Source organism: Haplochromis burtoni, unplaced genomic scaffold, assembly GCF_018398535.1.
Source record: "Haplochromis burtoni strain Fernald_Lab_line unplaced genomic scaffold, NCSU_Asbu1 Contig_383, whole genome shotgun sequence".
Classification (NCBI taxonomy): Eukaryota; Metazoa; Chordata; class Actinopteri; order Cichliformes; family Cichlidae; genus Haplochromis; species Haplochromis burtoni.
The window spans coordinates 499,728-524,273 of record NW_024582744.1 but is presented as its reverse complement, the minus strand read 5'-3'; the positions used below and the strand labels follow the sequence as shown (position 1 = coordinate 524,273).

The 24,546-nt window shown below is 42.3% G+C and overlaps 1 protein-coding gene across 3 annotated transcripts in view; it reads left to right on the top strand.

The window, feature by feature from the left end:
- Positions 1-337: 337 nt before the first annotated feature.
- Positions 338-24,546, top strand: part of nhsl2 (NHS-like 2) — a 111,996-nt gene continuing 87,787 nt past the window's right edge. For 2 of the 3 annotated variants that reach the window (XM_005946867.2, XM_042212643.1), the window contains exon 1: positions 338-14,037. In XM_005946867.2, coding sequence (XP_005946929.1) covers positions 13,959-14,037 — 79 coding nt within the window. In that variant the 5' untranslated portion in view covers positions 338-13,958. The other variant, XM_005946866.3, reaches the window with a different exon arrangement.

The following is a 24,546-nucleotide window of genomic DNA, read 5'->3' as shown; positions in this document are numbered from 1 at the left end:
AATAGGAGGATCAGGAACTGTAACCCAGACATTGGAAGCAGCTCCAGTAGATTCCAGGCACAAGACCAGATGTACTTCTTATTCTTAGTATCTAGTTTTTTCTGTTTAATCACTCTATGTTTCATTTTTAATTTTTGTTACCTGTCTTGAGTGTTTAGAAGTGTGTTCCTGCATCTTATTGAGTCTTCGTCTCTGTTTTTTTTAAAATATCCTCTGTCTCATGTGCTCTTGTATAGTTTTCCTGTGTTTTGTGGGCGATCGTGGCTCAAGAGTTGGGAGTTCGCCTTGTAAACAGAAGGTTGCTGGTTCAAGCGCCGGTTTGGACAGTCTTGGTCGTTGTGTCCTTGGGCAAGACACTTCACCTGTTGCCTACTGGTGGTGGTCAGAGGGCCCGGTGGCGCCAGTGTGCCCCAGGGTGGCTGTGGCTACAATGTAGCTCGCCATCACCTATGGGTGAATCACTAAATGTGTAAAGTGCTTTGGGGTCCTTAGGGACTAGTAAAGCGCTATACAGGCCATTTACCATTTTACTTCCTTTGTTGTCTTGAACAGTTTCAGCTGATGTTTCTGATTTCCTCGATTTCCCTCATGTGTCTGTCTAAAGTTTGCATTAGCTTGTTGGTGAGTCACCCTGTGCTTCCTGCTTTCCCTCAGTCGTGTGTGCACTCATTGGATTTATGTTTTTTCCTGTCTTTTGTAATAATTTCTTTCACTACAATGAAGATTTGTTGCATTTAAGAAGTCTGCCTATGAAGTCTTCATTTGGGGCCACGATCTTCATATTATGACATATCTGTATTATACATTTTTATGTTACCTTCCTGTTAAAAAAAGCAGAGAACCAAGATAATTTGCAGCTACATATTTTTATATTTAACACATACTGAAACAAAGCGCAGGTGCCTTACACAGCTCTCAAGCACAAGTGCCCCCCCCCCTCCACCTCCCATCCTGCTGGTCTGCACTTATGCTGTGCTTAACAGGCAGGGGCCAAGCGGCCTCCAGTTTGTGTCAGCTCCTCTGTTACATGCTCTCTACCCATCTCTTTCACACCCACAAGTGCTTTTGAAATGTTCTCTTGTTGTGGAGTACAGGTTTAATTGGGGGAGTGGTAAAACTCTTTCCTCTAAAATATTTAGCAAAGTGATTTTTACAGAGGCCGTTGTCGTTGGAGATCTATGCTGGGCTGTGGATAGTGACTGCATTACATACGTACTGCAACAGGGTCCATACTTTTAAATAGGTCAGGGCACGGTTTGCTTATTTGTTCCTGGCAGGCAATGATCACACTGCTTATTATATTATTATGTATTTCAGTGGTCAGTTGCACTTGGGCATGGTGTAGTTTATGCCCTTAGCTGCTTTGTAGCTTTGCATAACTCACAGTTCAAAGAAGCCCTTGTTTATCTTATTCCGGGCTTTGGTACTGCCCCCCAGTTCATCCTCTGTCTGAAACAAGAGTTGTAGCTCCTCTCTATCTAAAGCCACCTTCCCTTTAAGCCAACTTTCTTCTTAATTGGCTTTCCCTCACAAACAAATGATTTGGGAAACATTTGGGCTTCCCAGCTTGTGCTTGACGATCCAATCTTCTCTTGACCTCAAACCTGAAAGTTGGAGAAGTCCTACCAACTCTGACTTTGCAATTTACTGTGGTAACATCAAGCATAAACAGCAGTAAAGCTGTAGAAGCTGTAATCTGTGTTACCACTGTTGTGCTTTTGTGACTTTCTGAATAAGCTATAGAAAGACCACTGATAATGTGCTATCTGTGAACACAATACCCAGAGATTCAATAGCAATACCTGGTATTGCTATTGAATCTCTGTACCTTGCTGGGAGCAAAAAGAAGTCTGTGATCTTGACTCAGTGTGATGGCACTCTCAGCTACAAGACCCAACTGCTGAGGTAAAGCCAAGCATTGAATAACCACCGCAGATACATAACAGCAGTCTGAAACTTAAGCTTTCGGTTCACAGGAATTTCTTGCCCATTCACTGATCTCACTGATACTTTACAGAGAAAAAAGCCTAATAGCATAAAAGATTCATTTAACATCCGTTTTAATCATTTCTTTTGACAACAGGTGCAACTGTCATCAGCAGATAATAAAATAAGAAGTCATCCTCGAGTGCTTGTAAAGAAGGCAGCTTCTTTTTGATTCACAAAGACTTTTTTGTCACTCGGGAGGCTTCTTCAGTTCTACAACCTGGAGATTCCCACGTATTTAACCTCCTGTGTGTCCTAATCATTGATCCTCATCATTGATTGTAGTAAAAAAGTACTTTGAGTGCTAAATTGAAGTAGAAAAGTGTTATGTAAGTACCAGACTGTTCACCATTTACCATGACCTGGATGACTGGAGAACCTACACAGATGCAACTAGAAGTTGTTGTAAGGATTTGTTGATGATTTCAAAGCTGTACTGAGCTGAGAGCTGCCAAACCTTTTTAATTTGGAGCAGCTGGTGAGTTTTCTTTGAAAGCCAAAAGTCACATTTTGCTGGTTGAAGTATTTCAGTCTGACTGTAATCAATCAATCAGTGAACTTGTTGCATCAAGCAGCTGAAAAACTATTGTGACCTTTGTTAAGGTTGTTTATTCAGTTTAGTATCACATGACTTTTTCATGCCATTTTTAAAAAACTAGATAAAGAGATTTCTTTTCTATCAGATCGTTTATTTTTTTAATAATGACTAAATGAAAGACATGAAGGTGAGCAAAGCTTGCAGTAGGATATGAGCTGCATTATTCTGCTTTTATTAAACTATGACCCTGTGCACCCCGTGTTTAATTAAGCTTTTGCATTTAATAGATGACGTCACTTTTCTTTCTTTCTTTCTTTGCTCGCTTCTTCCTGTGCATTGCCAGATAGGTAACCATATCCATGCCCCGCCTTCATCTTTTCCCTCATTTGCTGCCTCTCATTGTCCCACACTCAGATTTCCTCAGGTGTGTCCGTCTCTCTGTTATCATCCCAGCACCTGTTGACTTGCTGGTTGCGGTCGATACCATCGTTAGTGTTTGGCTGCGTGAACAAACGGCCTTGAGACTGTGAATGAATGAATGTGGACTTGTGTGCCTTTCATCCTGATACAGGGTTGATTTAAAGGAGAAATAAAAACATTTTCACACGAGCAGCTGAAACAACAGGTCAAATAACAACTTTAATACCTGCAGGATGAAGGATGAAAATCTCTGAAAAGCAGCACCGGAGGCTAACCAGGGCGTTTGCTGTGTGTTCAGTTGCAAATGAATAAATTTCTGTTGACATTTATGCCACTTTGTGTGTGTGTGTGGTCCTTGTGGTGGATTACAGTGTAGTCTGAGTTATTGCCCTGACTTGCCCTCTGAGGGAATGACCACACACGGACACACACAGAGCTACAAACACACATTTTTACGTATCCGAGTATAATCTGCACTCGTCCTGTCAGAGTCCTCGCTCAGCGGGGATCATTAAAGAGCAGTTAATTACCCATAATCCTCTCTAGGCCAGATGTCTGCTCTGTTGGAATGATCTGAATTTGTGAGCCTCCCGTTTCCTCATATTTTCAGCTCCAACAATCGTGCATGTGCTTTGTTGTTTTTTTCTAATCCGTCGTTTCCTCCTTTGCGTTTGCATTGCTCCTCCCACTTTAAAGCCTCTTTCATACCTGCTGTCTTTGATCCTCTGTTGGGAGTTTGTACACTTGATTTGTACTCTCGGTGTTTCTGTCTCTCTCTCTCTTTCTGCTGGTTTCTCTGCCCACAAATCCTCCCCCCTCCTCTCGCCTCCCGCCTCCTCCTTGCCTCTCTTTTCTGTGCACACTCGCTCGGATCCAGAGGCACTCGAGTGTTGTTGACTTGTTGCAGCCACCCCAAAACAAACTTTAGTCCCACAGCCTGCTGTTTGAGCCACTATAAGGTACTGTAGCAATCGGAGCCAGTGTGTATGTGTGTGTGCGTGACTTCATGCATTTATTGCCTTTAATTAGTTTGTAGCAGTGAGTGTGTGCACAGCGTGCAAAGGTGAAACACTTTGAGTCTGTGGTGACTGCTGGATTTGTGAGGCTTTTACTGTCACACGTGTTTTGTTTTTTAACTGATTTAAATCTGCATCAGCTTATTTGGTCTCAGGGGAAAAATCTTCCAATTATCTCTGTTTCCAAAGAGGCTTTGAAGTGATAAATTACTCTCACTGTAAGCTGACAGCAGAGTGACACTCAAAGATGATTTTTACTTTGCTTTTTTTTTTTCAGAAATCCAACTTCGGTGTAATTAAATAAACCTTCATTTGTCCCTTTTGTGACTTTGGAAACATCTTCTGACGAAAGCCAGTAACTGATTTTCATCTCAAAGTGCAGAAGTCCCTAAATATAATAACTGTGGCACAATTTGATCCTTTTTTTTTTTAAAGTCATGTTTGACGGTTTCATTCAATAGTTCTCTATTTTTTTGGCTTTTATATTCAATTTTAAACCCAGATTACAATTTAAAATGAGTTTTAGACACAATAGGTGAATTTCAATCCACTATCACGGTCCTGCCATCAAGCTTGTGGGGACGTCTTTGAGAAGAAAAGTGTGTTAATGAGTGAGGAGAGCTGACTGAGCTTTCTAGAATCTGTGTGTCAGCTCATCCTCGTTAGCCGTAGTTTTTAGCAGCTGGCACCAGGGCCTGGGTTTGGAATCCATGTTTAAAAAAATGTGATCAACATCCTCCTTCAGTCCAATTAGCAGCTATTGTCAGTATTGTGGAAGTTTGTGTGCGTGTGTGGGTGGGTGGTTTGCAGTCGGTTGTTGTAGAAAGCAATATGATCTCCCTTTTGTTTGTCTGTGGTTTCACTTTGGAGAAATCTTTCATCCACCTTTTCCTCCTCATCTCCACCTAATCCTCTTCCTTTTCTCCCGAAACACCTCCTGAGCTGAAGTGAGGGCTCACACATAAGAAAATCTGCATAAACAGGCTCATTTATTCCTGATATTGTTGCAGATTAGACATGTGATCCTGCTGTCTGTAGCTAGCCATAATATCAACAGCCTTTTATAAGCCAATAATATGCCAGCTAATGTTAGGCTCAAGTAGCCTAAAAATCCCACTTTCTGTCTAATAAACAGTTTGGTTACATTCTTACGTCATGTGAGAGTTTTTTTGCAGGAGTCTGTTGCTCCACTTCCAAGGAAGCTTCAGAAACACTAACAACGATGTCTTTAAAAGTACATTTTTAATGTCAATGAGACTTTTTACCCAAAAACTGAAGCTAAAATATGGCTTAATATCATACATAAGAGATATTTTAGACAGATTTTAGGCTAACAAGTCATTTAGAACAGTTTAAATACCAGGAAATCCTTTTTCTGGCACAACACTGCCATTATGGAGGGTAACAGAGGGTTAAATAAATGAAGCAATCCAATAATGGCACTTATTAAATAACAGTGCACAACCTGAAACATATGATGGCATGACTGAAAACCCAGTAACCTGACTTTTAACTGTGCTTCAGTTAAATTTTTGCTGATATGATTTCTCAACCCGGCAAAAAAAGAAACCCAAAATCACCGCCATAAACCAACCAGCGAGTTGGACGATCACCTAAACCTTAAAGTTGTTGCTATGCTTTCTGTGATGAAATAATCTCAGTGGATAAAATACAACCAACCTTTTATCAAGAGTGACAGCGAAGATTTATTTCTGTTAAAGCCAAAATTCAGATCCAGCCAGATGTTGATTAAAGTTGTTTGACTGAATCAGGAGCAGCTAAGAGGAAGACGGCAGTTCATGGCTGTCACGTTTGGTGGAAACCACCACTGGCAGGATGAAGTCACCAAAACTCAGGCAGCTAAAGACGGCCAGCGTCTCTGTACAACTTCTAGGGCTCTGACATCAACATCATGAAATACAAATCAAAGGTTTCTCGACACTTTTTCAGCCTCGTTTGAAAAATTTCCCCTCAACACCTCGGTGAGGTTTCCTAACTTGGGGCGACTCGGCTGGAACATGGAGCTGCTCTGATCGGAACGAGCTCTGTGGCCCGCAGCAAATAAAACCCACAGACATAATATCAGATTTAATTCTCTTTCTCAACAGAGGTTTCGCAGGTTGAAACAGAAAACAAATCGGAGTTGCACCTGTCTCTCATTCGCTGGAACAGGACAAACAGGTAAAATCGCTTCCTGGCTCGTGGCAAAGGGGGAAATATGTGCTGAGCAGAGCACGGAGGAGGTAAACAAATGCTTGACTGCTGAAAAAGAACTTCTGTTTGCCTTGTTTTGATCCGTCGTTTCTCTGAAAGCGGCCTCTCTCTTATTATGAGAAGGTTCGGCTTGGCATGCTCTGATAGCTAGTTCAAGGCTGGGCCAAGTTGAGAGAAGAGTAAATATTATGGATGCTGTGGTGAGATTTGAACAGCGAAGGAGAAAAGAAACCACACTTTCTATCACGCTTTGGTCAGCTCATGTGAGAGCTGCAGGGATGTGGAAGGCGAAGTCAGGTCTTGTGGTCGTCCTCGTGTGAATACGACTTGAGAAAGAAGGCGAGAGACGAGAGAGAAATCAGCGGCGGGCAGGGAGGTGGAATTTTCTCACCTTGCCTGACTTTTCTGGGACAGAGACGGTGATAAAGGGGAGGGATGGAGAGTGAGAGGCTGAAGCAGTGAAAAGACGGAGTGGTTCAAAGAGATGAGTCTGATAAAAATGATCTTTCAGTGTAAGACTGAGCCTGAAACAGAGAGAAGAAAGAGAGTGTGCCTGTAACTCAGAGCCGTAGCTGACAAGATGTGGCCACCTGTGTGAAATTGAGGCCAAAAAACCCCCAAACAAACAAACAAAAAAAAACAGGCAGTATCAGCAAGAAATTGAATGGTTCACTCTCTAACGCCACTTTCTGTTTCACCCTCCGGGCCTCACAGCTGTTACATAACTGGTGGTATCAAGATTTGAGGTGGGGGGAGGCTAAAAGCAATCTTTGTGGTGGGTCCGGGGATGAACCTGGATTAGTGATGGTTTAGGGATATTGGTAATAGGGAATCCCAGCAGATTTCATTGAGCAAATATGCCAGAGAGTACTAAATGCCAGCAAAAGGGAGGGAGAGAAAAAAAGACAGGAGTTCAGCTCTGCTGACAGCATCCATCCACCTGCTTTAAGTGTCTGTGAGAAGGCTGTGACTCCAGCTTCAGTGCTGTGGTCGTGTCTGCATTTACAAATACCTGTGTCATATCTTTTATGCTTCACCAGTTTTTGCAGGCTTGGATGAAGGATTGTGATATTTAAGATAATTTCTAATAAAGGCAGATGTTACAAACAGCTCACACCCTCAACAGAGGAAAAAATACATTTTTTTAATTTAACTGCATGCTTTTCATAACTTAACTTTTCATGTCTATCTGACTGGATCTGCATCTCGAATTTTAGTGACTATTAGAGGCAATATTCTAAGGAAAACCCTTTCCCTAGCTCCAGCTCTGGGTTAAATGAGACTATACAAAAGTATAGATTATAGACTATATGCAAAGATGGCCAGTAGCCACATAACCCACTGGAAAAACCAGAACCCTCATCAGGCAAGTGTTTGTTGATGTCATTAAGTGAGAGGGACGGGGGCCATTCTCCCACAAATTATCCAACTGAAGGTCCTTTTGAAACCACTGGAGGCGCCTCCTGCTGGCTATTATCTCTGGCCACCAGGGGGCGATCTGACATAAAGTGCATGCCTTGCCTTTTGCAATAGACTGCATATAAAAGATTAATTTAGTAACTGTGACATCCCCCAGTGGTTACCAAAATCCTGCTGTGGAGCTTCGAGTTGACATTGCCATCTTGGTGTTTTGACACCAAATGGGATGAACGAGGGCGTATCTAACTGACACACCAGGTCGTACTCCACACTGCAAGGCTAACAATTCACCATACAATATAAAGCGCTATGAGGCAACTGTTGTGAGTTGGTGCCATACAAATAAAGCTAAATTGAATTGTAGTTGTCATTCACGTTGTTAAGCATAGCATGCTTTTTGGTCTTCCTGGGCGCTACTAGCTTACAAAATTAGCATCATGTTTTATTCTGGTTTAAAGCTAGAAAATGAAATTAAAGAGGGTTCACCCAGTGAGTGAGCTGAGGGAGTTTTCTCTATAAACAACATGAGTCGCTCCCTGCTGGCCATTAAAAAACATGTTCTCTTTATTCAGTACTAGAGGTTGTGTCCAATTTTTATATAGAGTCTATGATATGAGATTTTTCTCTCATTAAATAAGTAAACTTTAGATTTACAAAAGCTTGATGGATGTTTTCCCTCGTGTCTATAAATTTATGTGGTAATATCTCATTGTCAGTCCTCGACTTTGTTTGTGAGTGCGAGCCAGCATCGTCTATTCTCCAGCACACCCTTGAAACACAATGCTCTTCATTAAAGAAACAGCAATAATGATGCTAATAAAGTGGAAAATAATCTACTAAAATGTGCCTTTAGGGAAAGGAGATGAGCTGTGAAGTCATTTTTCTCAGTTTTACTGCTCGGGCTGTTAATGCTGTGATGGCTTCTGGCAGAACAAGCGTACAAGTAAACATTCCCATGAAGCCACAGAGAGTCCGCTCCCGTTTCTCTAGAAGTAAACAGACGGAAGTTATTGTGCTGGAATCTCATCTTCATTTCCTCATTGCTGCTCTTAGCTGTGTATCAGCTTGCAGAGAAATAAATGTGACCTGGATCCAAGTGACATGCTCACATAAATGCAGTCAGTCGAGAGTTTATTTAAATATTCTTGTGTCATGAGCTAAAGAATGGGGAAACTGAGACTCAGACTCACTAAACCTTGACAATAGAAGACTGGAAAAACATTATCTGGTGTGAGTCTCAATTTCTGCTGCTACATTCACATGGTATGGTCAGAATTTGCAGTAAGCACCATCAAAACATGGCTCTGTTGTGCTTTGTATGGAAATTTATTTCAATTCAGTTTTATTTATATAGCACCAAATTGCAACAAAATCCCCCTCAAAGAACTTTTATATTGTAAGAAAAAGACAACAATTGAGAGAAAACCTCAACAATCAAACATCCCCCTTTATTACTACAGTGTAGAATCTCACAGCAGCACTAAAGATAGTTTTTCTCAAGTCTTGATAATTTGGAGAAGAGCTCTTCATCGCCTTTCTCTATCGGGATTTTATCAGGATGTGCAATGCAGCAGAGAGGAAGAGGAAGAGAGATGACAGAGGAGAGCAGGACAAGAAGAAGACGAGGAAGGATCGGGTGGGTTTATCAGGCTGTACGCTCGTTCTGACGGACCAAGAGAGACAGACTGCAGTCTCCAGTCAGACTTCTGCTCTGTTTGACGAGCACGCAGCTGTTCTTCTGATATAAATTAAGTATAATATATTGAATTTAATTGAGCTGGACGGGCAAATAAGGTTAAAAGATGTAAAAGACAAAAGACAGAAAGAAAAAAAAAATCAGTGGTACGGCCACGTGGTCATGAAATATAATGGAGAGATAGGAGTACTTAGTTTTGGAATATAAAAGAACAAGAATGGCCTCCAGTGCTCTTTACTCTCTGCTCCTGACAAATGGAAATGACCTGCAGGCTCCGTGTGTGTGTGTGTGTGTTTGTGTGTGTGTGGTGGTCAGTTTGCTTTTCCCTTTTATTCCGTAGTCAACAGAGATGTAACACTGCACCATCTGTCTGCTTTACCTCCAGAGGTAGAGTGCCATCGTTCCACTGCGGTTTTATGAGTTATTATTAGTTTTAGATCTAACCCAACAATGATGCAACAGTGAGCAAATATGATGGATGAAGGGTCCATCATTCTTTGATTTTGTTACTTATCGACACATCCAGCAGCTGTGGGGCAACGTTATTTTTCATTTGGAGTAGTGTTTCTATCTTTCTTATTAAGTCCAAAGTTTCCTTTAGTTTTTTTGTTTGCTTTGGTGTCCATGTACTGCTGACTGAATCCATCACGTTCTCAGTTCAACTATTCACCGAGTGACGCTCGGGCGGGACTTTTCCTATTTGGGACCACAGACTGTATATAAAAGATGGACTGATGGCATTTTTTTTTTAGGTAATTTGTATCATTTTTATTATTTTTAATAAGCTATTTGCTGCCATCACTTTATCCCACCCACACCTTTTAGGTTCATTATGCTCAATAGCATCATTACAGGAACTCAGAAATTCATAATTTATACCAAGGTTTGAAAGATGAGACTTTTTTTGAAAAACAAACAAACAAACAAACCAAACAATAAAAAAAAAACTTCCAATTTGGAGTTTTCTTCTCTTATAGCAGAGCTGATGTGGGGATTTTTGTCAGAGTGGCGATCCCTGTCGTACAGGAGCATACTGCAGCATGTTAGCGCTGTAAAATGGTGCGGAGCTGTGGTGAAGTCACCGTTGGCATGCAAAGTGACTCTACTGGACCAACTTGCATACTGCCAGATGACACCAAAGGAGTACCAAGAGCACATGACTATATAAGTAGCTGCATGTGCGATAACTGTTAAATGTGACACTGTGTTCAGCAGATATTTGCTTGGTGTGTTTTCTTTCCCTTTTATTTTGTTGGTGAGCTTATTCACCTGACAGCGCTGCCCACTGTGACCCCTGAGAGCAGTGAGGAGGAACCGGTGCAATAGTTATGAGCTGGACAGCTCAGCAATGTGCTGAGAGCTCAGTAAAGCCAAGCGGAGCTGCACATCCAGCTCATCCTCTCTAACTTCCTCCTTTAACACTCTGATACATTCTTATAATTAAAATACTGATTGTAGCTGCTTTCAGTTTTTGGCTCAAAGTAATCATCAATGTCATGTTTAGTAAACACAGAAATTAAAGGTTTTGAAAAAGGTAAGTCAAATGTGGAACAAATGTAAGTTTAGCTCTAATTTTTAGTTATTTAAAGGGTTACGTGATGTTGTGCTGCGAGGTAGCCGTGATACGCCTTTTTCAATCTTGAGTAGAAAATGAATTTCCACTTAGTCCCTTCATAACTGTGTCTGGGTGACCTTGTCCAAACTCTATATCTGTGTGTGTATTTGTGTTTGTGTGTGTGTGTGTGTGTGTGTGTGTGCGTGTGTGTGTGTGTGTGTGAGACCTGTGCTTTACGAGATCGAGTGTGCAGACTTGATAAAGGGAAGGGAAGATGTGAAGGAAAATGAAGGGAGCGAGGAATGAGAAGAGAAATCCTCTCCTCATTTTGTATTCTCCCCGCTTCCCTCTTTCACTCCTTCACCCGCTCAGTCTCATTCCCTTTGCCGCTCACTTCACTTTCAATTTTTCTCCCTCGGTCTAAGCCCACCCAGTTTCCCCATCCTTATTTAGTCATCTTGCTTTCTTTTTTTTTCTCCATCTCTTTCTTTCCTTCTCCTTCTCCTGGAGTCCTTCTCCACACGTCTACCCCCATATTTTTCTCTGTCCTTCCACTTTATGGTTTGGCCACCTTACTTCAGATGTTTTGTACGATTCGTGGATCGTATCAGATGTTTTATTCACAGCATGAAACAATGACATCTTTATTCCGGTGCAAAAGGCTGCAACACATGAGGCTGTTAGTGCATCAATAATTCAGTGCATCAAGAAAAATTGAAAGATTATGATTGAAAATTATTTAAAAACTTCAGGTGTTCTTAGTAGATGTGCAAACCCACTAAAAAGTCTTGATTTTCCTGGCTGAAGACGTATCAGCTTGCACCTTTTCCATTTCACAATGATACCAACCTTTTTTTTTCTGCAAGAATAAACTCAGAGCTGATTCATTTCCATTACTTCTTTTTATTTACAGGTTAAGCCACACAAAGAGACATGAATGTCTGTAACATACTTGAGCATTTTAAAATAGATTTATTAAAATGATTTCTTCAAAGCCACGCCCACACAGGGACCTGACATTCCTGTTGCCTAAGCAACCCTCTAATGCTTATGTGACTATTAGTTGGAATGTTGTCTGGATCTGGTCCAGACGTGTTTTTAGAATTCAGTGAACCGTTTCTGTTTTAAAATGTGCAACTTATCTTATATTTACAATAGTCAGCGCTCGTGTACAAGAAGTCAGAGACCAATCTCAGGCACTGTAACTCATCTCATGTGACACAACTCGGCCAATTCAATTCACTTTCAGCAGAATTCTGCCTGGGACTTTTCGAGGTGGAGGTGGAGCCCAAAGGAAGAATGGGATTAGTCACAGGTTAAAGTTATCATGTTTCACCCCAGCAGCAATGTACTTGCTGGTTTACAATTTGGGAAATGAAGTCTGCTGGATTAACTTTGCACACTTACTTTAGCTGTGTTGCAGTGAAAGTGCTGACAGCAGTCACTGGATTACTGTGATAGGGAAAAGGGGAAGTTTTGAAGCCTCCGCACCCCGGTCCCAGAAGCTCGGGAGACAGAGCGGGTTGTCTACTAATCAGAGGTTTTGGTCGACCTCTGGCTCACAAAGTGGTTAGACATAAAATAATCGACTTCTATAAATGTGTTTGAATGAAGCTTGTAGTACGAAAATGCGTCCAGATTAAGTAGAAAAGCAAGGTCCAGCTAATCTATTTACATACCTTCATGTAACAAGTTGCCAAGGCAACTGTTGTTGTGATTTGGCACTATATAACTAAAATTGAACTGAATTGCTTAGGTTGCTGTCTCTGTGACCCAGGTTAAGATTCAAAACGCTTCCTCGCCATTATGCAAGCATCGACAAATTAAGGCAATAAACTGAAGAAAATTGACAGACGGCACAAGTGTAGTAAATTTAACAGACTGTTTATTAGTGAAATACTATATGATGATACTGAAAGTGCAACGACAAAGAGGACTGACCTTTTCGCTCTATGTCAGCTTGCGTGATAACAGTTTGCAGTCAAGTCCAAAACTTCTCTACCAACATACAAATAAAAGCTGTCGGTCACACTTGCACGACATCTCATCTCTTGTCACTGATACCAGTCCAGCTTTCTGACTCAGTATCAGACTGACATCTAATCCTCACACTGAATTGGCTCACATCCTCCTTTCCAGCCTCAATGCTGTCGCCTTACCGGGTATCTATCTCTCCTACAGCTTTTCGAGTTCCTCAGCTCACTAAAAAGCTTTTATTTTGTCCTAAACGGCAATAAAATGAGAGTAAATGTTGTTGTCAGCCAAGTATGCAAAAGTATGTGGACAACAGCAAAAAGGGGGGAAGCAAGGTTGTCCAAATACTTTTGGCTGTGTAGCCGGTGTCTCCTCAGTTTTCTGGTCACATAGCTGATAGTGGACCAATCTATCACTTTCTCCTTCTCTGCACCGACCCCTCCTCTCTCTTTTCTTTTCTTTTCTCCCTGATTTCTCGCTCTGCCTCTTTCACTCCCTCTCCTCTCTCTCTCACTTGTGTTCCTCTTCCTCGATCTCTCGTCTGTGATTGCCTGCATTCTTTCTGAATTGAGCAGCAGCGGCTGGATTCAACTGGCTGGGAGCTAATCAACGCAATGGATGCTCTCTCTCTCTCTCTCTCTCTCTCTCTCTCTCTCTCAAGACACACAAACACACACATGCGTAACGCACATGCTCACTAACTGCACTGAAACCTTACACTAAAATATGCACAGCTGCTTACGCACACTTTGTTTCTCTCACACACAAACACGCCGGTACCCAGGCTGCTTTGTCACCAGCTCACGTAGCGCTGTGCACTCACCCAAGCTCTCTCTCACACTCACACATATATACGTAGAGTAGGACACACACACTCATCTGCAATCACACGCCGAGCTCCCCTCACACACCACAGACATGCAGTCACACACTTCGGGACGCAGGCGGCTTCGGTGATGCTGTGACGCTCAGTCCTCCCTCTCACTCACACACTTATCGGCTGTCACTCGTCTTGCACATGCTTTAATCCGGGAGACGAGCTCACACCTCGACCGTCACTCTCTCTCTCTCTCTCTCAGTCAGTCAGTCAGTGTGTGTGTGTGTGTGTGTGTGTGTGTGTGTCGGTGGCATGAAGCGGTGATGTTTTGGGACAGGAAGAATAGTATGGGCAATTCCCAGCGACGGCCCAAAGGAAGACACAGACCCAAATCGGCAACAGGTACTTTATCCCTGTATCTCTCTGGTGCATTTTTATGATTCCTGTCTGCCTCTCACTCTGTTTCCCTTCTCCATCAGTCCATCCATGCACTCATTTGTCTCCCCCAGTCGAACCTCACCTGACTGGACTCTTTTCACTCGTGTATTCATGCATCTTTCTCGTCCATTCATCCTCCACGCTTCCCCAGCCTATGTGCATTTACCCATCTGCCTATATGCTGTTGTCATGTAATTCTGTTTATTTTTCTGCTGATTTCTGCACCCATTCATCCTAAATTAATTATTTAATGCACACGCAACCCTCTATTTGCCCCTTTATGGATCCAACCTTTCAGTCTGTCTACGTTGTATGACTTCCATTCATTTGCTTTTTGGATTTCTGCCACCAAATTTGTCATATTCAGACCGTCTTATCATAAATCCTTGCATTTTGCACTAGCCATCCATCCATCTTTCCCCTTCTCTGTCCAAACCTTTGCTGACTTCCTTCCATTTATTCACCTGATCTCTTCTCGGTCTGTCCACCTTTGATTTTTATTTTTTTTTTTGGCCGTCCTTTCATCTTCCGATTTCTGCCACCAAATTCGTTATAGTCCAGGCAAATCACATCGCCCAAAAAATCCTTCCATCCATTCATATAGTCCTGCACTGGTCCATCTATTATCGCTTCTTCAATCCATTTGTCGTCCAATTTTACCGTCCATCTCTCCAAACCGTTTCATAGCCACATCTCTCGCATCTAAATAGTATTGATATTATGCTCTTCTTCCTTCATTTTAATCCCTCCAGCAACTCATTCATCATTTCCTTCCCATCCACATCTTTTTAAACTGGCTCTCAGTCCTCTTTTCAATCTCTCCATCCATCCTGGAAAGCCTTCATTCGTTTTTCTATCTATTTATCCTGTATAGTAGTGCCATTTGGGCCATTGTTCCATCCATTTATCTCTAACTTTTCCCATCTCTCCATCAGCAGAGGCTCTAACCCATTCACACCCCCATTTATATCATTTGTGCTTCGATTCATTTATCATTTAGCTCACGTTCATTTACCCAAACATCCATCTCTCCTTCCAGTTTCCTTCATCTTGGCTCTCAGGTTTGAATGAACTAGGTCAATTTGTCGTATAACTCTTTGCTGATAAACTGTGTGTGTGTGTGTGTGTGTGTGTGTGTGTGTGTGTGTGTGTGTGTGTGTGTGTGTCTGTCTGTCTGTTGGTGTACCCTATACACTTTAAATCCAAAGTGTGTTCTTGTGCAAATTCTAATGTTTCATGTTTTACACATTTTGAGTACAACTTGCCACATGCTGCAGTGTTGTGCATGCACAAGTGTGTGTGTCTGTGTGTGCAATTGCTCGGGTGCACTGCCCAGTCCTGCACGGTTGGATGGGATTACTAGTGGTCTCTTTAATTATCTCTGGGGGCGAACGAGGTAGAGATAGTGTGCAGGAAAGAGAGAGAGCGAGAGAGAAATGGGAGATGGAGAGAAGCGGAGATGACAGCCCTTGTAAATCTGAAGCTCTTACTCGCTTCCTCATCGAATGATTAAGGGGGAGAAGGGGAAGAGGAATTGGATAGGAAAGGATGGAGAAAGAGAGGGATACAAGAGAGGGGGCAGTGGGAGGAAGATGATGAAGCAGAACAAGAGGAAGATTGGCTGGGGCAGAAACGACGAAGAGGAGAAAGATAAGGGAGCAAAATTAGAGGAGGTGAAAAAAAATTGATGATGAAGTGCTTGGAGGGGAGGAAGAGAAGGATGTTGCGCTGCAAAACACACATGCAAAGTGTTTATGTCGCTTTGCAGAGCTGCATAGAGCCGAGCTGAGAGAGTAAACACACCCATATGCTCAGTCTCCTTCTGGAGAACAGTGTATGTGTGTGTGTGTGTGTGTGTGTGCGTGTGCAGCATGTATGTACGTTTTAACAGAAGCCGACAGCCAACTGGCCTCCGTGCACCTGCAGTGGTGCAATAATCAGCACAAGACATTTCCTGATATGTTTGACCTTGACTTTAATCGGCATCCAGAGCACATTCATCATCTTTCACACCACAGTGACGGTCACCAGATGCTGCATCACATACACTACTGGTTCATTTTCTAAGATTACTGGTGTGATGACGACACGGTCAGACACAAGAGGTGTAATTGCTGCTTAACGGGCAAAAAGGAGGAACCGTATTTTTTTCACAGTGAAGTGAAAGAAGCTCTGGTCAGGACAGCTGGTCGTTTGGCGAGGAGGAATGTGCGAAATTCCTCGTGAGGATTTCTTTAGCAGTTCTTGGCTTTGAAAAATGAAACCTAAAATGTTGTTGTATTGCAGGAAGTCCTCAGACTGATGAGGTCAGATTGGATGTTTCGTTAAAGGTCTTAGAAGCAAGTCTCGCTGTCTTGAAATGCCTCCAGGAACTTACTTGGGTGGCTAATTATAACTTTAATTTCAGGGAAAACTGGTACGCAGTGGGTCAAAGCTCAGTTTGACTGACTGATCTTTTTAGAAGTGTTTTTAACCTGGACATAGAGGAGTCAATTTATATAGTTATCAGTACAATGTGGGTAGAGTGATGAATGGTTGCTGCTAACAAGTTGAGTGGATTATGCTTACAATTATAGATAAATTACTTTTTCTTTATGGTTTTTCTATTTACCTATATAGTATTTTTTCTTTTCTTTTAATGTTTATTGAAGCTTTGTGAAGGCAGTGTGAGAGAGAAAACCCAAACAATCAGACAATCCCCTACAAGCAAGCACGACTGTGGAAAGGAAAACCTCCCTTTCAACAGGAAGAAACTTCCAGGTTCAGGGTGACCATCTTATGAGTTGAAAAGAGAAGAGACAAAGAAAAGCACAGGAAAATGGGACAAAAGACCAAGTATGGGCAAGGGAAGAAAAAAATGAATGATGTAGTGGTGTACATAAACACCTGGTGCTATGAAGTCACAGACCTGCCCAGGATGTACCCCACATGTTTCCCCGTAACAGCTGGGATGGACTGGGATTGTACTATACTACAAGATCTTTAACATACGACAGAGCCTGATTATTTATGACTTTGTATGTGAGGTTTTGGAATTCAACACTATTTATAATGAAGAGATGCCAGTTACAGGAGAAACATGTATAAGGAGGAGTGACACTCAAACAATCCTCAGAACAAATGTCTAAACCTATTTAGTCAAAGAAATCTTTTGCAGAAACAGAAAACATATAAGGCTGGATCTTTGTCTCTGTATTCATTTAGATAGAGGACTTTGAGATTGATTTCTATCGCCACCTCTGCTGGGATTAAACCACCAAAGATTTTTGGAGACATTATTCAAAAGCCAAATATTGTAAACTGTGAATGGACAGGGTTAGGGGTACTTGGACCTGACAGGTTAAATATCTGTCCGGAGGTTTTACCAAGATGGCTGCTTAGGAGTTCATTCAAGTTCAGCGGGTAGAGTGTGTCATTTGCTAATTGGATGGTTGGTGTTTCAATCCCTGGTCCTCCAACAAAGGATCCTTGGATAAAATAGATCCATTGGAAAAGCATTTGTTTGATTAAAGCTTGTAGTAAAAACACTTTGAGTCCTCAAAGTGAGTAGAAAAGCACTATATATATCCATTTACCTCAGCTTGGATTTTTGTTGTCGAGCGGGTAAGCTGACCCCAGCAGCATTATCATGTGAAGTCTGTGCATACATGGCCTATGACATTTTTATTTTGGTGCACCGCAAATCTCAGTGAATACCTGTTAGTCAGACGGTGTAGGCACATCAGTAATTTCTGCCTTTGGATGTTCCGATGAGGGGAGTTTTAATGTTGTTAGACTATTTAGCTGCTAATTTCTCACATTAACTTCCAATTTCTCCTCCTTCTGATGTTTTTTAAATGCCTTCCCCTGTTTACTTCAAGCCAATTAAAACTCGAATCGCATCATATCCAACACAGATTTTCTTCACGTGGGAAACCCTCAGTGGACGACCTCTGTGTAGTTTTCATTCTTTCTTTGAGTAAATGAAGCCTTTTCCAGTTTTTAACCTTCTTTTATCCCTTTATGTTTGCTCTCTGTTTCTTTTTCTTTTGGTGGTATCAATTAGAGGGATGTGGATCAATTCATATATTCATATATTGTTACCTGCGCTGGCATTGGTATGGGATCGATGCAGTGAATGCAGGTCTCTTTGTTATTTGTAATCGCTGAAATGAAATGGCTCTGACTTCAGGGCTTATGACATTCCTAATCACCAGAGTTTGTCTTTGTTTGTTTTGCTGTATCACATTTACACATAATGAAGGCTGCAAAAACCCACAAGCTGTGATTATTCAGACTTTAACTGCGTAGATGGGAATCTCTTGGCCAAATCGTGGCACCGGCGTAAGGGATGATGGTGGTTTTGACAGAGAGATCATCTAGTCTGAGCCGGGATTTCTGCTCGTTCCCATCTCATCGTCTTTTCCCTGTCCCTGCTTTTACCTCTCCCTCTTTCACCCATCAGCTGTCTCCTGATTCTCCAACTTTTTTACCCCCTGGCTCTTCACTCGCACACACATCTCGCTGTTGCAAACACATGAATGAACAGAGTGGTTGTAGATTTTCTCTGTGATCACTCTGGCCCATCGCACCTCAGCTGCTATGCAACCGTTATCCCAGCGATCACACGATGACACGTTTCCTTTGTTCCTGTCTCCGTGCTCCAAAACATCCAAAATATTCATTTTTCCCACCTCTTGCACTGCTTTGTTTGCTCTTCTCACTTGCTTCTTCGCGTCGAGAGATGTGACCGACCATGCAGACGCATGACGGACGTGTTCATTCATACATTTTCAAAGCGGTGATGTCATTCCCAGCGCTGGCAGGCAACCTGCAGCAGGAGAGGGAGAAGAAGAGGAAGAGTGTGAGGGATGGGGAAAGAGGGGTGTGTGGAGATAATTAGATGGAGGTGAGGAGGGAGGGTTCTGAGAGAACGATTGAGAGATCTGAGGTTAGATACTTGATGTCAGAGAGAGAGACAGAGAGAGGCAAGAGATGCAGGGAGGATAAAGACACGGGGAGGAAGAGGAGGGAACAAGAGTTTCTGGAAGATCGACAAGGGAAGCAAAAAAGAGAAGATGAGGAAGATGAAGACGAGGCAGATGAATGTGAGAAGACAGGAAACAGAGCCTGGGAACTTGTGTTTGGAGGGGAGGGTGGAGTGGTGGGGGGATAGTGTTGCTATGGCAATTGTACAGGTGTTAAAGCAGGTCAATCGAATGCCGGTCGGCCCTCTGCCAGTGGCCAGTGAGCACGTGGGTGCCTCTGGATGCACTCGCTGGTTTGTCCATTCATTAGCAGCCGAGTGTGCGTCGCCTGCTGATCGGTTAGAACAGCGCATCTTCATCCTTTGTAACTCTTCTTCTTCTGACAGTTGTACTCAGTACTGCATCATTTAGGCAAGCGCACATAAACTCATAAACATTTCCCCCGTCTGAGTTTAATAGTTCAATATCTGCTCAGCCTCCATCGCATTTCAATAAACCCAACTGTTATACTCTGAACAACAGAATAAAGACTATTGAACAGGAAGTGCTGGTCCTGACTGAAACTGGGCCTCTAAGTTGTCTCTAAAATGCATCCACTGTGGTATTACAGGATGGCATTGGCTTTTTTCCCTCTCCTTGCTCATGAGAATTAATGTTTTGCTGCTACTCACGAGGATGGGGATGAATAGGAGCTTCAAAATGGGACTGAAATCTTCAGCTGAAGTCAGAAAGAATGTCTGACTTCAGGGAGGCAAGAACAGATAACAGCCTCGCTGCTGCAAAGTAAGGACCTTATGATATAAAGATCACTGAAAATATGCTTTATTATGCATGGCCTTCATTGTCAAATACATATATATGAGGGATTAGTTAAACCTTGCAAGTACCGTCCTGGGCTCTCTTTTGCCTTTAGAACTGCTGCAGTTCTTCCTGACACAGATCCAACAAGGCGCTGGAAGCATTCCTCAGAGCTGTTGGTCCATGTTTCCATGACAGCATCACACAGTTGCTGCGCCCTAAAGGTGCAGCATCTGTGTATTAGGCTGAGATATGGTGACTGTGGTTACCATATGAGTATTTATATATTTTACCAAAAAGCTTGGCAGATAGTTTTGTAAGCAGGGCTCTAAACAAAGTCCTTAAAGTCATGTTTTCAGGGTTAATATTATACTACAGGCAACTTTAACCATGATTTCACATGTCAAAGAATCAGCAGCAGATAATAAAAGTGAAGTAATTTCCATTTGGAAATAGACACAATCAGGTGCATGTAGCCTTCACATCAGCTTTCATCAGGTTTTATGCAAGAAAAGAGAGAGAATATCAACAATATTTCAATTTAGTTTCGTTTAAAATCTTCATACCTGCAAAATGTAAAATAAAAATCAAAGCTTTCCTTCTTAGAAACACGTGTGAATATGTCTTCAAGTGTATTTAAGTGGTTGGACAGCTACCAAACCCTCAACTTTGCCGTTCTCTGACAAACATTTTAAAGTGGATATATTAATAAGATATATTAATCTTTAAATGTCCAGCACTAGTATAAAGATACTTTCTGCACATTTGCATTTGACCGAGTTACAGCTGAGAGAAGGCGTACGAGTTTTGATGCAAATTGCAGCAATCAGGAGTCGAGAGTTTTAGAGCACCTTTAGTGCTCCTATTAGCTGTGAGTCACATCCTCTGTTACAACTCCAACTGACCTTATCAACAAAGCAGCCAAATCTGCGGATTAAACTAGCACTAAAAGAGAAAAAACAGCAAGAAAGTCTCATTTTCTTCTGCGCCTTCGTCCCTCGGAACCAGCTTGAGCTTTGTGGTTTGGTCTGCAGGTTGCTTTTCACACCATTAGTAGACAAAAAACACTTTCCAATAGTTTTTAAACCGCAGTGAAGTGCTAACAAAAGGTTCAAGAAAAACACATTTTTTTAAAACTGATTATTATCTTTTTACTTTATGGAGGGTTTGAGAAGAATCATCAAGAGTTAGATGCTCTTTTGCAGGTTTTGTCCTAAACTGAGACGCTGAGATAAGGACAGCTGCATTAAACCCGGATTGAATATGTTTTATCATAGAAGTTATTTATTTTGTGTTTGTGCAGCCACTAAAACACTCACGGCGGCGTGCTAAACCGCTAAGACTTCAATCTGAGCGTTGCAGACGCCAGCTCCGCACCCCTGCAGTTTTCTTGTTGTTTCTTGACACGGAGCCCGTCTTTGTTCGGAGAGCAGTTTGTGCCTGTGATGAAGAGGAAACGTTGCTGCTGAGTCATCGTATACAAAGCTCTGAGGGTTACACACGCAGCGGTTGAGCACCTGCTTGTATGTGTGTGGGTGAGATCACGTTCCTGCATACTTAAAACATGTAATTAAGGACTTTGCGGAGCTTCACTGATGCTCTGGTGTCTCAAGAATATATCAAACCTGCTGAGGAGTCTTTAACCTTCAGTTATCTGAGTGATATTTGCAGCAGAGCTCCTCCTGAACTCCCAGTTTCCTTTGAGCCGCTGAGCAAAGCTTCAGACTTACTCACTGGTTACTGAGCAGCAGCTTCTCTGTCGGGGGTTTAGTGCCTTGCTGAGAGGAACCGGTGCTGTTGTATTTAAAGGTGGAGGGAGGATTAATCATATGTGCTCCCTGGGTGGCAGATCTGCATACTCAGCATCCGGGCCAGCGCCCAGGCCAGCAAATGTCCCGTACTAACAACACCTGTCATTGAATTGGTTGCACTAATTCTTCCTTTGCTGTGCATCCATTGTATGCCTTCTCGCCATTGTGTGGTGGTATCATGCTGAGGGCTTTGTCCATAATTTTCCTCCTGCAGTGATTATTTTGAGATCTACAATTCTGCTGATGGTGAGTTTAGCTCATTTTGCTGTGGATAGAGACGTAAGCGCCACTTTATTCCACAGTTAGCTTGTTTTTTTTTAGCTGTGATAGATTTAACCCAGCTTAGTCCTTTAAGTCCGCATCCTGTTACAAAAGTAATAGTTTAATAATCATATAAATCACAACGAAACACAGCACCAGCATATTTTGTTTCTCTTTTTATGCCATGTTGAAGCTACGTTAAGAAGAGAGATGAGGATCAGTGAGCAGCAGTATGGCTTCATGTTGAGACGGAGCACAACAGATGTGATGTTTGCTTTGTGTTGATGAAAAAGTATAGAAGGAGCTTTACTGTGTCTTTGTCGATCTACAGAAAGCGTGTGATAGGGTGAGAGAAGAATGTATGGTTTGGTGACAGTGACACTGACAAATCTAAGAATCGCAGTAACTCAACCACAAAGTGTCAGATGGCATAAAGCTACAGAGCGAGGTCGTTGAGTCACCAACACTCTGCTTGCTTAATAACTGCACTGATCCAAACCTCCATTGGGTTTAACATCAGCACAAAACTGTAGGCTGGTAGTTCATGACAAGAATTTCCATCCTGCAGCTGCTGTGGGTGATCAGTATTTATTTATGTTGTCAAGATTTCTTACCTTACAGTACGTCAACAAAATTCTTTGATGAGAGTGAAAAAATCTCCAACTACAGTGTTGACTGACTCAACTTTGGTCAGTCAAACTCTAGACTTGATTGTCTTGTCTTCAGCCTTTTTTAGGAACAAACCAAAAATGGTGCTTTGCCTCAGCCACTAACAAAACACAGCAGATTATCTAAATCCACCAATTCAGCAATTCTGTAGCTTTTTCTTATATATTTAATTATCAAATCCATATTATTCTTATCAGTATCACGTTGGTTACATTTTTAAATGGAACAAACATCTAATTCTTTATACCTTTCCCCCCTTTTCCTTTTCCTCTGTTGGTTTGGCCAGGGTGCTTTCCTTCCTCTCTTACTTCCTGAAAACACCGGAGGTGGCGGCATAGGTGACCCGCAGCGCTCGCACACTTTGTCATTGCCTGAATGCATACGTGTGAATGAGGTGTGTTGTTGTGAAAGTGACAATCCAGCCAGGAAAACATCTTTCAGCTCTGACATGTTGTGATTGTTTGGCATCTGAAAATGTGTAGCAGCAGAAGTAAAATGAGCTTAATAATAATGTTCTGATCCTAAATATGTTCAACAGGCTGATAAAGCTGCACTGCAAGTGTTCTGCAGCCTGTTCTAAATGACTGCATTAACCTGCTGTGCAGTTTCTATAGCCATGGGAATGTGCTGTATTAGCTCGCCGTGTGCACAGCTTTAAATATAACCAGCTATTATGACTGGAAACAAATATGCTGCTGGTATCAGAGACCTCGGGCTCTACAAGGACACACTAATTGGCAAGATGTTGAAAAGACGACTATAAAAAGACGTTCCTAAAATGGATCGACAAGCGAAAGGACGCTCTTCCTCCTCAACATCACTGCCACCTCCACACACGAATAGCACTCTGAAACCCAGACCTTTCTTGCTATGAGCTAGCAGCACTACACCATCATACTACCTTAGCGTACTTTTAAGCCTTTTACCATCCAGATGCAAAAGGGCTTAATGACACATAACCACATCAGATCTATATCTGAACACAACCTTTTAACGTGGTTTTCTTTCGACTGATCCCTTTTGGATCATTTGCTTCCATCTCACTGTCTCCTTCACCCTGTCCTCCTTAGTCTGGCTGATAAACAAGAGACGCTGATCACATACGTCCGTCTCGGCTCTTGTTTGAAAGGTCAAGCTTCAGTAGGTGACACAGACAACACAAATTTGGTCTACAGGCAGAGAGAGAGAGAGATAAACTGCGAGGACTCTTAGATAATGGGGAGGTTTCCTTCCTGCAACAGTAAATGTTTCCCACCCTGCACTTCTTGTAGTTTGTGCAGTTTAAAGCATGAAATATCTGAAAATACCCTGGCATGCTGATATTTATTGATTTTATTCTTCACATGCATGCTTAGCTCATTAATAATAGTGCTAGTCATCAGTTGTGAAGACCATATGAATGTAGTCCCCAGGAATGCATGCAGGGCTGCAGGAAACGTGTTAGTGTTTTTATTTTCTTCCACTTCTTAGGGCTGCTGATCACCTCTTAAACACTTAAGATTCCTTTATGCTGAGAGCAGCGAGGGAGAAAGGAGGAGGGGAAGTGGCTGGAAGTGGGGGAGGAAGAGTGAGGGTGGGGAAAAAAAGGAGTGGGAAGGCACAACACCGGGCACCATCAGTTTCCTCCTTTTCTCCTCTCTCACCCTCTGACAGAAAGCGTCCTTTTCCCCCTGCACACTATTCCGTCTTCTCCCCTCCGGTCCTGCTGGATCTTATTCCCCCCTCTCTCGCTCATATTTGCCTGCTGACACGCTCGGAGCCACAGCCTGAATGAGTCACTGGGTTTACCTCAACAGGCAGCTGGCCTCTCTTCCTCCTCCTCCTCCTTCTCTTCTTCTTCTTCTTCTTCGTCTTTTTGCCCTCTCTCCCTCACCTCTTTTCCTCCTCTGAGGCTACATGGGTGTGAAAGCTGGTGTGCCGGATAGACTTTAGAAGCTCGGACATGGAAGTTTTCTGGGCCAGACTGG